The sequence below is a fragment of the Castanea sativa genome, chromosome 9 (genome assembly GCF_040712315.1).
Source record: "Castanea sativa cultivar Marrone di Chiusa Pesio chromosome 9, ASM4071231v1".
Taxonomy (NCBI): Eukaryota; Viridiplantae; Streptophyta; class Magnoliopsida; order Fagales; family Fagaceae; genus Castanea; species Castanea sativa.
This window is the reverse complement of record NC_134021.1, coordinates 27,850,654-27,862,819: the sequence shown is the minus strand read 5'-3', so window position 1 is coordinate 27,862,819 and position 12,166 is coordinate 27,850,654. Positions and strand designations below refer to the sequence as shown.

The 12,166-nt window shown below is 38.1% G+C and overlaps 3 protein-coding genes across 3 annotated transcripts; all 3 read left to right on the top strand.

Annotated features, from left to right (window-relative positions):
- The first annotated feature begins 6,468 nt into the window (after nucleotides 1-6,468).
- On the top strand, nucleotides 6,469-7,129 carry LOC142608993 (uncharacterized). Its single transcript, XM_075780640.1, has 2 exons — nucleotides 6,469-6,957; nucleotides 7,103-7,129. The coding sequence occupies exons 1-2, from the start codon at nucleotides 6,469-6,471 to the stop codon at nucleotides 7,127-7,129; spliced, it is 516 nt and encodes a 171-aa protein (XP_075636755.1).
- Nucleotides 7,130-7,911: 782 nt separating this feature from the next.
- On the top strand, nucleotides 7,912-8,604 carry LOC142608992 (uncharacterized). The gene has a single exon (XM_075780638.1). The coding sequence runs from the start codon at nucleotides 7,912-7,914 to the stop codon at nucleotides 8,602-8,604; it is 693 nt and encodes a 230-aa protein (XP_075636753.1).
- Nucleotides 8,605-8,652: 48 nt separating this feature from the next.
- Nucleotides 8,653-11,612, top strand: LOC142608991 (uncharacterized). The gene is made up of 4 exons (XM_075780637.1): nucleotides 8,653-8,977; nucleotides 9,137-9,322; nucleotides 9,962-11,037; nucleotides 11,208-11,612. The coding sequence occupies exons 1-4, from the start codon at nucleotides 8,653-8,655 to the stop codon at nucleotides 11,610-11,612; spliced, it is 1,992 nt and encodes a 663-aa protein (XP_075636752.1).
- The last annotated feature ends 554 nt before the right edge of the window (nucleotides 11,613-12,166 follow it).

The window sequence follows — 12,166 nt, the reverse complement described above, 5'->3', positions numbered from 1 at the left end:
TTTTATTTTTCATTTGGGTCCAACTGAGCCTTCTATCAAGTTAAAGAAGATTACAAGAAACCAATGTCGTTTGAGATCGTCAGAATCGTAGGATCTTGTCAATCCTAAATGATCACAAAAATCCTTGAAAGATCCAAATCGTTTTAGGCAGGTGGGATCGTAAAATCGTAAGATCCATATCTGGATTTTGACAACCATGGTAGAGATATATATTTTTTTCAAGTGAAGAAAACAAACAATTAAAATATATCATTGTTTTCTATTACATAAAAATATATAAGAATAAAAAATTGCTTATATATATCTCTCAAACGTGGCCGGACATATGGTGTTGTATATATGTAAACTATATGTGCCATAAGTCATTACAAACCATGTTTAATGGCATTAGCATTTGAAATAACTTTTTCTTTTTGTTATTTGACTAAACATATGGCAGATGGACATTTAAAAGCTATGACAACTATATGGAATTATAACCCATTAAAACATTGAGTTATATATAAACGGGAAAAATGCTCATACATCCCCTAAACTTTCAACTACTGGCCAAAAGACCCCCTCAACTTTTTTATTGGCTAATTTACTCCTTAAACTATTCACAACTGCCAAATCAATGCTTCAGTTAGTCACACGTTAAAACACTAACAGAATAAGCACCTGTCACTCACGTGACTTTAAAATACAAACTTAAAAAAAAAAAAACCAAACGTCCAAAACGCAATGGAAAGAGGAGAAAAGAATCAGGTCCGACAGAGAGAGAGAGAGAGAGCGAATCCACGCCATTCAGAGCCACTGCTGAGCTTCTCTCTGCCATCTTGCCGCCCATGTTCTAGCCGCACCTTGGTGGTTCCGCCGCATTGTTCAATCTGGGTATGTCATTTTTTTTTTTCCTTCTTATGTGTTGCTATTGAAATCCTGTAGGAACTTTTATTTTTTTTTAATCTCCATTTGCGAATTTTTATAGTAGAAATTCTTGTTTTGGTTTAATTTATGGGTTGGGTCTCTGTGAAATTCTTGGTTTTTTACTATCTCCATGTGCCTTTCACCAACTGTTGCATTTGAGTATGCCATAAAACTGTTTGATTAAATGTCCGAGAGAGATATGGCTACTGCTAAAGGGGGTTTGGTTGCTTGGGGCCTATATTAATTAGCTAAATTGACATCTTGATGCAGTTCAAAGAAAAAGCGAGAGGGTAGGAGGTGATTGTGGAATTGCTGTCTTGGAAGTTAATATAGAGCTAAATACACACAAGTGGCAATATCTCAACCTGTGAGTTTCTAAATTTTAAGGAAGGGCTACATTAGCTATATAAGTTCCAGCAATAACACCAAAAAGCTTGCCAGATAACTGGTTCATCAACTCTATTTGGTCCCTAAATAGAAGAGATTTTGGAGGTGTTGCTGCTATTTTCTAACTAGAGTCTCTTCATTGCAACATTTTCTTTCTGGGAACTTGGCCACATGTCTCTTAGTTTCTTTCAATGGCAATGTACTAGCATGTAAGCCAAAGATATTGTTGCACCTGGTGATTAATATATAATATGATGAGACATTTACCCCTAGGGTTTAACCTACCACAATTTGGATTTTTCTAAACTTTATTTTCTCTTCTAATTGGTCTCTTCGGAAGCTAGATATTAAAAATGTGTTTCTGCATGGATTTCTTGCGAAAACTATCTTCATGACTTAGCCTCCAGGCTGTTCCATCCTAAACTTCCTCACCATGTTGGTCAGCTACTCAGCTTTGCAAGGTGATCTAATGCCCCCAAATAGGCCCTTCATGCCTGGTTTCCACAGTTCAATTCCTTTATCCTTCAGTTTGGCTTCCAGATGAGTCAAGCTAATCACCCCATGTTTGTGTACTGCCACTCCTCACAAATGTTGATGATCTTGCCCTAAGAGGCAATGCACCATCTCTACTTGCCTCCTTTATTTCTATGCTTGGCACCTCTTGGCACCAAGTTTGAGATAGAGGACCTTGATCCCTATCATTACTTTCTGGGTCTTGAGATAACCCCTTATGCACTGCCTCCATCAATCTCAAACTTGATATACTATTAATATCTAATGTATGGTTTATGCAAACCCTGCAGCACTCCCTTGAGCACCAAGTCATAGCTCTTTGCTTTAAAGGATGACCCTCTTTTTGATCCTACTGTAAAAATAAGAACATGTGAAAGAATTTGAGTACTAATTTAGCATTTTGTGGGTTATGCTAAGCCACCACCATGGAAACTAGTATCATTGATCATGTGCATAATCCATTTATAAATGGTAAACAATGATATTGATTAGCAACAACCATGCATATTGTAATATTTTGAATTATGTGAATTGAATTAGCAGCAATCATGCACATGTCCATGTGCAAATTGTTATATATTTTTCCCACTATTCTCTATATTGTTTTTCTTTTTTTTTAATTTGTTTTCTCCAGCTCTTCTATTAATGTTCTTGTTAATTTTGTATTGTAGCCATAGATGAATGTCCAATGTCACTCCCTGGAAATTCACCTTCTATGCCAAATGTACAAGCCCCTCAATCCCAATATGATTCTATTGAAGCTGATGGCCAATCTAAAATTGTTAATGTTCCAATTGATGTGGAGGATGATGACAAAGATTACAATTTGATTGATTTTTCTGAATCTGATGATGATATAATTGAAGATTTTGGTATGGAGGATGATGGAATCAATAGAGCTATTGGAGGCAAGCAACTTAAGGGAGTTTGGAATGGTGAAGGAGATTCAGATCATGGGGATAGTGATGAGTTAAGGAGTGCAGAAGGGACATCTGATGATGAAGGGAATTCAAGGCCTAGGTTCCCTGAGTTTAACCAGCGCATTGGCATGGAGAATGTACAGCTAGTGAAGGATCAAAAATTTGCATCACATGTCATCTTCAAGGTGACAGCAAGAAGATAAATAATTTTTTAGTTCAATATTTTGTTTAGTGATACACGGCCTTCTAAAAATACTAATGGAGCCAGTATACTTTTGTTTTTCAATATTGCTGGAAAAGTGTAATTATTGATTCATTGAGTGTTATATTTTTGGCAAACAATATACCATTTGTAAACACTTATTTGATATTTCAATTCATCGCATATTGAGATCCTTTTAAGTTTTATTACACCATATATGCAGTTACAATGCACGTCTCTGTTTAAACTTATATGCAGTTAGAATGCACGTCTCAGTTAGGGTGACATTTCTTTGATCATCTTGAAAGCTATGACAATTACAATAAAAGCACAGGAATGAATCTATTGCCTTTCTTGCTAGTATTTTTCCTACCACACCCTAAATGGTTAGTTTCAATTAGTTCCTCCAAGAACCAACATCTGGAATGGACCAATATATATTGAATGAATTAAAGAATTACAAATGGAAATGTGGCAAGTGGACAATTACTAAACTTGGGAAAAGCTTTTCCCATAGAAAATTACTAAACTTGAGAAAATATACTGCCATTAATTTCATAAGTTGAACATTACATAGTCGTGAACATTTGTATATTACATTACATCTAATTTTCACATATAGATACATTACATTACAAATCCTTTTTTTTAGTACTCCTACATATTTAGTCACCACAAATAAAGATGACTTTCAACATTAACACTTGGACCCCATACAATAGGCTATCACAATCCCACTATTGATTTAAGAAACCACTAATAATCACCAAAGCCGCTTAAGGATTCTCTTATGCATTGCAGCTTCATTCTTTAGCCTTCAGTTAGTGTCCAATAGTCTAGTAATTACACTTTTTTCTCGTTGGTGCGAATTCAATGTCATGCCTCTCAAAGTAGTTACATACATTACATTCTTCAGTCTTCAATCTGATCACCTGAGACAATTGTGTTCCCTGCAATAAACAGTTTTTAAAATCATAAGAACCCCATGTAACATAAACCAATAATTTTTTACATTACACTCTACTACAATTATATACTACCAAATGCCAAGTTTGAATGAAATTTTTGGCAAACAATGAAGCAAGATATTTGCAGTATAATGCAAGCATTCTTCCATTCAGGTACCAAGATGCCTTTATTAAAGAGGTGGATGTGACACCAGTTTTTCATAATCCTCCTGCAGGTCAACAAATACAGAGTTCATTTTAGATACCTCATTTTACTAATTGGTATTTCAAAGACAAATTTGTCAAGCAGGAATGGTGAACAAGGAATAAGATGAATCAAGGACACTTTCACTTTAAATATACATATCAATTAGAATGGACCTTATTGGCAGTTTCTCCTAGTAAATACGATGGCAATCACAAAAATGATAACATAACAACAAATCCATAATAATGTTCCTTGCATCACATTTAGAAATATAATTGCTTCAATCTACCAAACCTACTAGTCTAAGTTTATTACCATTGTAGAAGTAAGAGGCTTTTTATTAGCCATGACAATGCAACAGCCCAAATCAACCACTTGTTTCATTACTCCAATAGTCTCAGAACTAACAGAGCAATCCACTAGGGCCAAACTTACAATAAATCAAAAATACCAAATTCAAAACCAAGAGTATGAAAACAAGCCCAAAAAAAAAAAAAATCCAATTTCTAGAATTCAGTGAAACATAGAAGAACACACACGTGCATACCACATACCCATTGATTTACCCAGAAGAGCTGCAATGTCTATAAGTTTTGTTGCTGAATCTGAACTGGTTAGTACTTGATAATCAGCTCTTTCAAATAGGAGCCTAGGAACAAATATTAATGGAATTAAGTATGGTACTGCTTATGCATTTGAAGCTAAGAACAAATATTAGGGGCATCAGGAGCTGTGCTGCAACCTCTGTGACTTATGCTCTTCAAGAAGCCTTAGTGGAAGCATCTATCACAGCTAAGAGCCTAGGATTTCAGCAAATTTTGTTGCTAAGTTGTTGCAAAAAGCTAGTCCAAGTCTGCAATGGGTGGAGAATTCCGGATTGGAAGGAAAGGACTATGAGGCAGACATTTCACACCTTCAGCAGATGGGATTAGTTTCTAAGCTGATTTTTGTACCTAAGGTTGTCCTTTCTAATGTTTGGCAGTTAGCCGTGATGGCTACAAAAATGCCAACTCAGTACTGTTGGCCTAGCATGGATCATGTTGTTAGCTAATTTGAACTTTTTCTTTATATGGTATCAAAAAAAAAAAGGCCCATCTATTGGAAATTAATTTGAACTGATGTGTGCAGCTAGTTTCAGGCTTCATTGGTTAAACCATTAGAGCAATAGCCATATGTCTCTTAGGAATTTAATCAAACACCCAGTGAACGACACATGGAGATAAAAAATAAAAATAAAAATAAAACAAGAATTTCACAGAGACCCAACACAAAAATTAAAACAAACAAATAATTCTTATTATAGAAATTCTTACATGGAAATAGAAAACAAGTTCACCGCCGAGCTCACAGAGACCCAACCTAGAGACCCAACCCAAAAATACCAACTGGTACAACAAATCAAGCTCACAGAGACCCAACCCAAAAATTAAACCAAACCAATAATTTCTATTATAGAAATTCGTACATGGAGATTAAAAAAAAAAAGTTCATTGTGGATTTAAACTCAGGGAACGAATGAAAGAAAAAAAGAAAAAAGAAAAAAAAAAGACATACTGAGATGGAACGGCGCAGCGGAACCACTAAGGCACTGCCGGAACAAGGGCGGCGAGACGGCAGGGGAAAGCTCACAGCGGCTCTGAACTGACCGCCTGAGCTCTTTCACCGCCGGACCTGTTTCTCTTCCTTCTTCTGGGTTTTGTGATTTTGGTTGATTAAAGTTTGTTTTTAAAACTCACGTGAGTCTCACGTGCTTATTCCGTTTGTGTTTTAACGTGAAACTAACTAAAGCATTGATTTGGCAGTTTTAAATAGTTTAAGGAGTAAATTGGCCAATAAAAAAGTTGAGGGGGCCTTTTGGCCAGTAGTTAAAAGTTTAGGGGGTATATGGGCATTTTTCCCTATATAAACAGAAATATCATAACTTGCTTTTAGTGTCAAAAGTGTTTTTATTAGCAAATCAAAAAAAAAAAAGAGATGTTTTTATTAGGAAATGTATTTGGTAAGGAAGTATTGCCATATACATTCAGCCACTAAACTTCCATTTAATCAATAATATTTATAGTCATCAACGGAAACATTATTTTGATACAACAGTGGCTAAAACCAAAGTTTGAAAAGCTACTTTCAGCCGAGCTTTACTCTACATGTTCCTCAAATTAGATTTCTCTATCGCTAGGAAAGGTGGTCCTCCCCTTCTCTTAGGCAGTAGAATTGTTTTACCTTCTTGTAAGGTTTTCTTCTCCCCTCATATGACAACGTTGCGTGCAACGCTTGTGGTTTTACTCTCTTTTCAAGGGCTTGGGAAACAGATTTTTTCTCTTGTTCTTCTTTCTCTGTAAGACTAATCTATCCTCCTTTTTCTTCTCTTTTTACGGTTTTTTCTCCATGGAAGATCTCACAAGGCACTGGAATTGTCTATCTCTATCCGAACAAGAAGGGGATGATGTATGTTTCAAAAAAGATAGGTGCTCTAAGGAGTACATTATAGCAGCTCAGTTTTTCACCAAACATGCATTGAACATGGAGGCGGTAGCAAGGACTTTTAAGCTGCTTTGGAAGGCTGAAAATCGTTCTACTGTGAGCAAGAATGGGTCTCATAGGGCTCTCTTTATGTTTGATAAAAAGGAAGATGTGGATTGTATCCTCTCCAGCGAGCCATGGAGTTTCGACAAATATTTGGTGGTCCTTGAGAGATACAAAAGACAAACCCCCCTGGAAGATCTGAAATTTGATAAGGCTTCTTTCTGGGTTCAAGTACACAACATACCAATTGGCTATAGAAACAAGTTTGTTTTTGAGGATATATGTGAAGCGATAGGCCAGGTTGATCGAACAACTAGTGTCTATGATAGTAAAGGAGGCAGCTACATTAGAGTAAGGGTCACCATGATGTATATCAGCCACTTTGCCGAGGAAGGATAGTCACGTTCGAGGAAGGTGGAAAAATATGGGTAAATTTCAAGTATGAATGCTTACCTAATATCTGTTATTGGTGTGGTTGTTTTGATCATGGTGACAGGGACTAGGACGTCTGGATTCAAAGTAAGGGTACCCTGAGATTGGAAGAACAACAATTTGGCTTATGGATTCGAGCCACGCAGTCAGGTCCATCAAAGAAAAGTTTTGTCCGGGTATCGGGCTTCTATGAGGATAGGGCTGAGAACATGTCTACACGACGGCGGAGGGAGATGAGATTCAATCTGGTGGCAAAGCCGATTCCAAAGTCAAAATCATTTTTTCAAACCAAAAAGGAAACAACGAATATGGAGGCGGATTATGACAAGTCCTAGACTACAAGATCCCATAAGCATACATCTGCGAATATTATTCCCATTCCAGTTGTCCAGGATCATGGAAATAAAGGAGGGGATTTTCTCAGCAATTAAAAGAAATTGACAAGGAACTCGGGATTTATGAGGATCCCCAAAACTCGGGATTTACCAAGAATGCAATGTTTTTTAAGGAAGATTCCCAATCTTTTGACATGGAAAAATTAAAGACTAAGATGGCATCGAATTAGAATCAGATAAGGGACCCACAACGTGAAAAACCAATTCATAAATCTCATGCACCTCCACTCCAAGATGTAACAAACTATCCCCATGCTACCATGGCTATTGACAACCCATCCCAGACAAAATAAAGGCGCCTGATTCGTGAGTTTACTGGCAAAGCACCCATTATAGAAGATCTGATTGGCTTAAAACTTCCTATTGATATGGTTATTGAAATTAGTGAGTCACCATGCAAGAAAGTCTTGGTTTCAAATGAAGACAAAGAAAATTACCCGATAATGGCCGAGGCAGATTCTCAGCCTCGCCAAGCGCAATGAGTTGCATTGTTTGGAATTGCAGAGGGCTTGGGAACCAACTAGCAGTTCAAGAGCTTGCGGATGTAGTGCAGGCAAAAGCTCCCGTTGTTATGTTCTTAGCCAAAACACTGGCAGACGAAGCAAAGCTAGTTTATGTGAAAGATCGGATTCATTTTGACAAAAAATTCTTTGTTCAAAGGATTAACAAAGGTGGAGGCTTAGTTATTTATTGGAAGAATGACTTGTTGATTGATGTGGTTTCCTCTTCATTGAACCATATAGATGTAATCATCAATAAAGATATAGAGGCATCTTGGCATTTCACCGGCTTCTTCAGTGAGCCAGAAACTCATAAACGGCATGAATCATGGGACCTACTTCACAATTTATATCACCAAAACTCACTGCCTTGGATGTGCGCTGGGGATTTCAATGAGATTTTGAAGCAAAGTGAGAAGCTTAGGGGGCGGATAAGACCGCCGGGACAAATGCAACTCTTTCGAGATAGATTGGATGAATGCGGACTTATGGACATAAGCTTTAAGGGCTCCCCTTTTACTTGGAGTAAACATTATAGCATTGGGATTTTGATATGGGAAAGGCTAGATAGAGCGGTGCTCTCATACGAATGGTTCTCAAAGTACCCGGGTACTCGGGTTGATCACGTGGATAGCACAACATCAGACCATAAGATCTTATGGATAGAGTAGGTGGAATTGGATTGTTCACAAAGGAAGAGGCTATTCAGATTTGAAGAAATGTGGCTAGGCGATAAGGGTTGTGGTGAAACTATGGAAGGAGTTTGGCAGGTTAGATATGAAGAGGAGGGAAACACCAGGGTGATCAAAAAGGTAGAAAATTGTGGGAAAGCACAAACCAAATGGAGTAGGGACTGTTTTGGCAACATCACGAAAGAACTAAAGAAAAAAAGAAGAGAACTGACTCGGGCAGAAAAAATGGTACTTCAGGGAGTGGGTACGGGCAGATTATTTGAGCTTAAAAAAGAGATCAACTCTCTTATGGATAAAGAAGAAAGGATGTGGCGTCAAAGGTCACATACTCTATACTTTAAAGACGAAGACCGTAATACCCGTTTTTTCCACTGCATTGCGACTTAGAGAAGGCGCAAGAATCTCATCACTAGGATTAAAAACCAATCCAATACCTAGTGCACAAAACCAGAGGAGGTCTCGGATATCTTTATAGCCTATTTTCAGCAATTGTTTTCGTCCTCCAATCCAGAAATTGTAGCGGCAAATTTAGACTCTATACTGCGGGTTGCAACTGCCGAAATGAATGAGAGCTTGACTGGGACCTTTCATACATGGGAAGTTGAGTTGACTTTGAAGCAAATGGCATCGCTTAAAGTGTCGGGACCGGACGAGATGCCGCCATTGTTTTACCAGAATTTTTGGGAGTTGGTAAAAGGTGATGTAATTCATGATGTGCTGGGTTATTTAAATTCGGCCCTACCCAATTCCTTAAATCATACATTCATCACTTTGATCCCTAAAACAAAAAATCCAGTGAGTGTTTTTGAGTTCAGACCTATAAGCCTATGTAACGTGCTTTACAAGATTTTTTCAAAAGTTCTTGCAAACAAGTTGAAGAGAACTTCCCCAATATTATCTCGAACATCAAAGTGCTTTTCGAAAGGATCGCTTGATTACAAATAATATCCTAGTTGCTTTCAAAACATTGCATTATATGAAAAATCACAACTCTGGAAATTCGGGGTTCATGGCTCTTAAACTCGATATGAGCAAGGCATATGACCGGGTTGAATGGTCTTTCTTGAAGGCGGTGATGACACAAATGGGGTTTAATGATCAGTGAATGGCCTTAGTCACGTATTCAATCACGAACTCAATCCTGATTAATGGGGAACCTTTTGGAAAAATCAAGTCAAGTCGAGGTATACGCCAAGGAGATCCATTATCACCCTACTCTTTTTACTATGCTCGGAGGGCTTGCATTGAATGATTCAAAAAGCAACGGAGAAAGGTGACATTCAGGGTGTGTCTATTTGTCGCAATGGCCCTAAACTAACTCACTTATTTTTTGCAGACGATAGACTTTTGTTTTGCAGGGCCACCACTCATGATTGTCAGAAGGTGATGGAAATTTTTATGTCTTATGAGAAGGTGTCGGGGCAAAAATTGAATAGAGACAAAACAACCCTCTTTTTTAGCAAATCTACCCCAAGGGAAATGCAAAGGCAGATTATGGGAGCTCTAGGAGTTACTGAGTTGAAGCAATATGAAGAATATTTGGGTTTGCCAGCTATGGTTGGTAGGAACAAAAGAGCAAGCTTCGACCAATTGAAGCAAAGAGTTTGGATGAAGTTACAAGGGTGGGAGGGTAAGCTCTTATCGCAAGCCGGAAGGGAAGTACTCATTAAATCAGTTATCCAAGCAATACCCACCTTCACTATGAGTTGCTTTAAACTCCCTATCACTTTGTGCCATGAAATTGAATCTCTCATAAGGAAGTTTTGGTGGGGGCAAAGGGGAGATAGAAGGAAAATACATTGGGTTAGGTGGGAGGATATGTGCCAACACAAAGATCAAGGGGGGATGGGGTTTAAAGGTCTTACAATGTTTAATGAGGCAATGCTTGCTAAATTAGCATGGAGACTACTTCACGATGATAACTCTTTATTTTACCGAGTTTTCAAGGCTAGGTTCTTTCCTAGAGGTTCCATTTTAGAAGCAAAGGACTCTTCCTCCGCATGGAAAAGTATACTAAAAGGCAGGGAAGTCATTCTCAAAGGAGCTCTTTGGAAAGTAGGAGATGGGAAGAAGATAAGGATATGGGGGGATAATTGGCTGCCTTCAAAATCTTCAGCCAAAATCACTACACCGGTTCTATTTGGTCAGGAAAACTCGAATGTGGAGGTGCTAATAAATCCGGTTACTAGAAGGTGGAGGATTAAGGTTGTTGATCATGTGTTTAATGAGCAGGAAGCAGAGACTATTAAAAACATCCCTTTGAGCTCCATAAATCATGTACTGGTTTGGCCTTTCACTCCATTAGGCAATTATTCAATAAAATCGGGATACCGATTTCAACATGAGAGGTCTGCACAACCACAGAGAGCAGCCCAAGATTCAACTTTTTGGAAGAATTTATGGGGTTTGGAGGTGCCTAGCAAAATATAAAAAAAAACTTTGCATGGAGAGCCAGTAAAGAAGCATTGCCTGTGAAATCAAACCTATGCTATAGAAAGATCACACAAGATGGCCAATGAAAAATATGCAGAATAGGGGACAAAGACTGCTCACTTGCTATTTTCTTTTGTTCTGATGTACAGGTAATGTGGAATGCAGACCCCCAATGGAGGTGGCTTTCGGAGATGAAAGGCAGCAGCATCAAGGATATCTTCAAGCGAGGTTTTGCGAAAAGGAAGGATGTAGCTTTATTGGCATTCACGGGCTGGGCAGTGTGGAATGGACAAAACCAGATTTTTCTCAAGGAAGCAACATGCCCACTTAATCAGATACATGCTCTGTCCAAAGATAGGAAGTACGAGTTCCAACTTCTTCATCCAGTCGTAGGGACACCACAACACAGGAACCACACTGGATGGAAGCCACCAGACCAAGGCCTTTACAAAGTTAATTATGATGTAGCCATTTTTCCGCAGCAAGAGAAATCCGGTGTTGGCGTCGTAATCAGGAACGAGGAAGGTGCTGTAATGGCATCAATGTTGCAATAAATACCACTCCCAATGACAGTAACCCAGGTTAAAGCCTTAGCTACAAGGAGAGCCGTGGAATTTGCTCTAGAACTCGGTATAACCAAAGCCATCTTCAAAGGAGACTTCGAAGTCATTTGCAGGGAGCTCTAAGATCCTATTCCTTCTCTGACTTTACACGATCACCTACTCCTAAAAGTCAAATGGTTGTCCAATTCATTTCAATATGTTGGTTTTTCTCATGTACGTCGTCAAGGGAATAATGTTGCCCATGCATTGGCAAGAAGGGCTATTAGAGAGCCAAATCTAACTGTCTGAATGAAAGATGTACCACCAGACATTTGCCATATTGTTCAGGCTGATTTAACCACTTTTGATTAATGATAGTAGTAAGTTTCATTCTCAAAAAAAAAAAAAGAAGCATTATTTTAAAAGAACATTTAATAAAATTTAATATTTTTATCACAATAATCTAACATAGTGAATGACAAAGAGTGCATTTTATCCCAAACTAGTCGCTAACCCATGCGATGCACGGAAAAACTATTGACTCTGAAAAGAAATCCAACAATGTG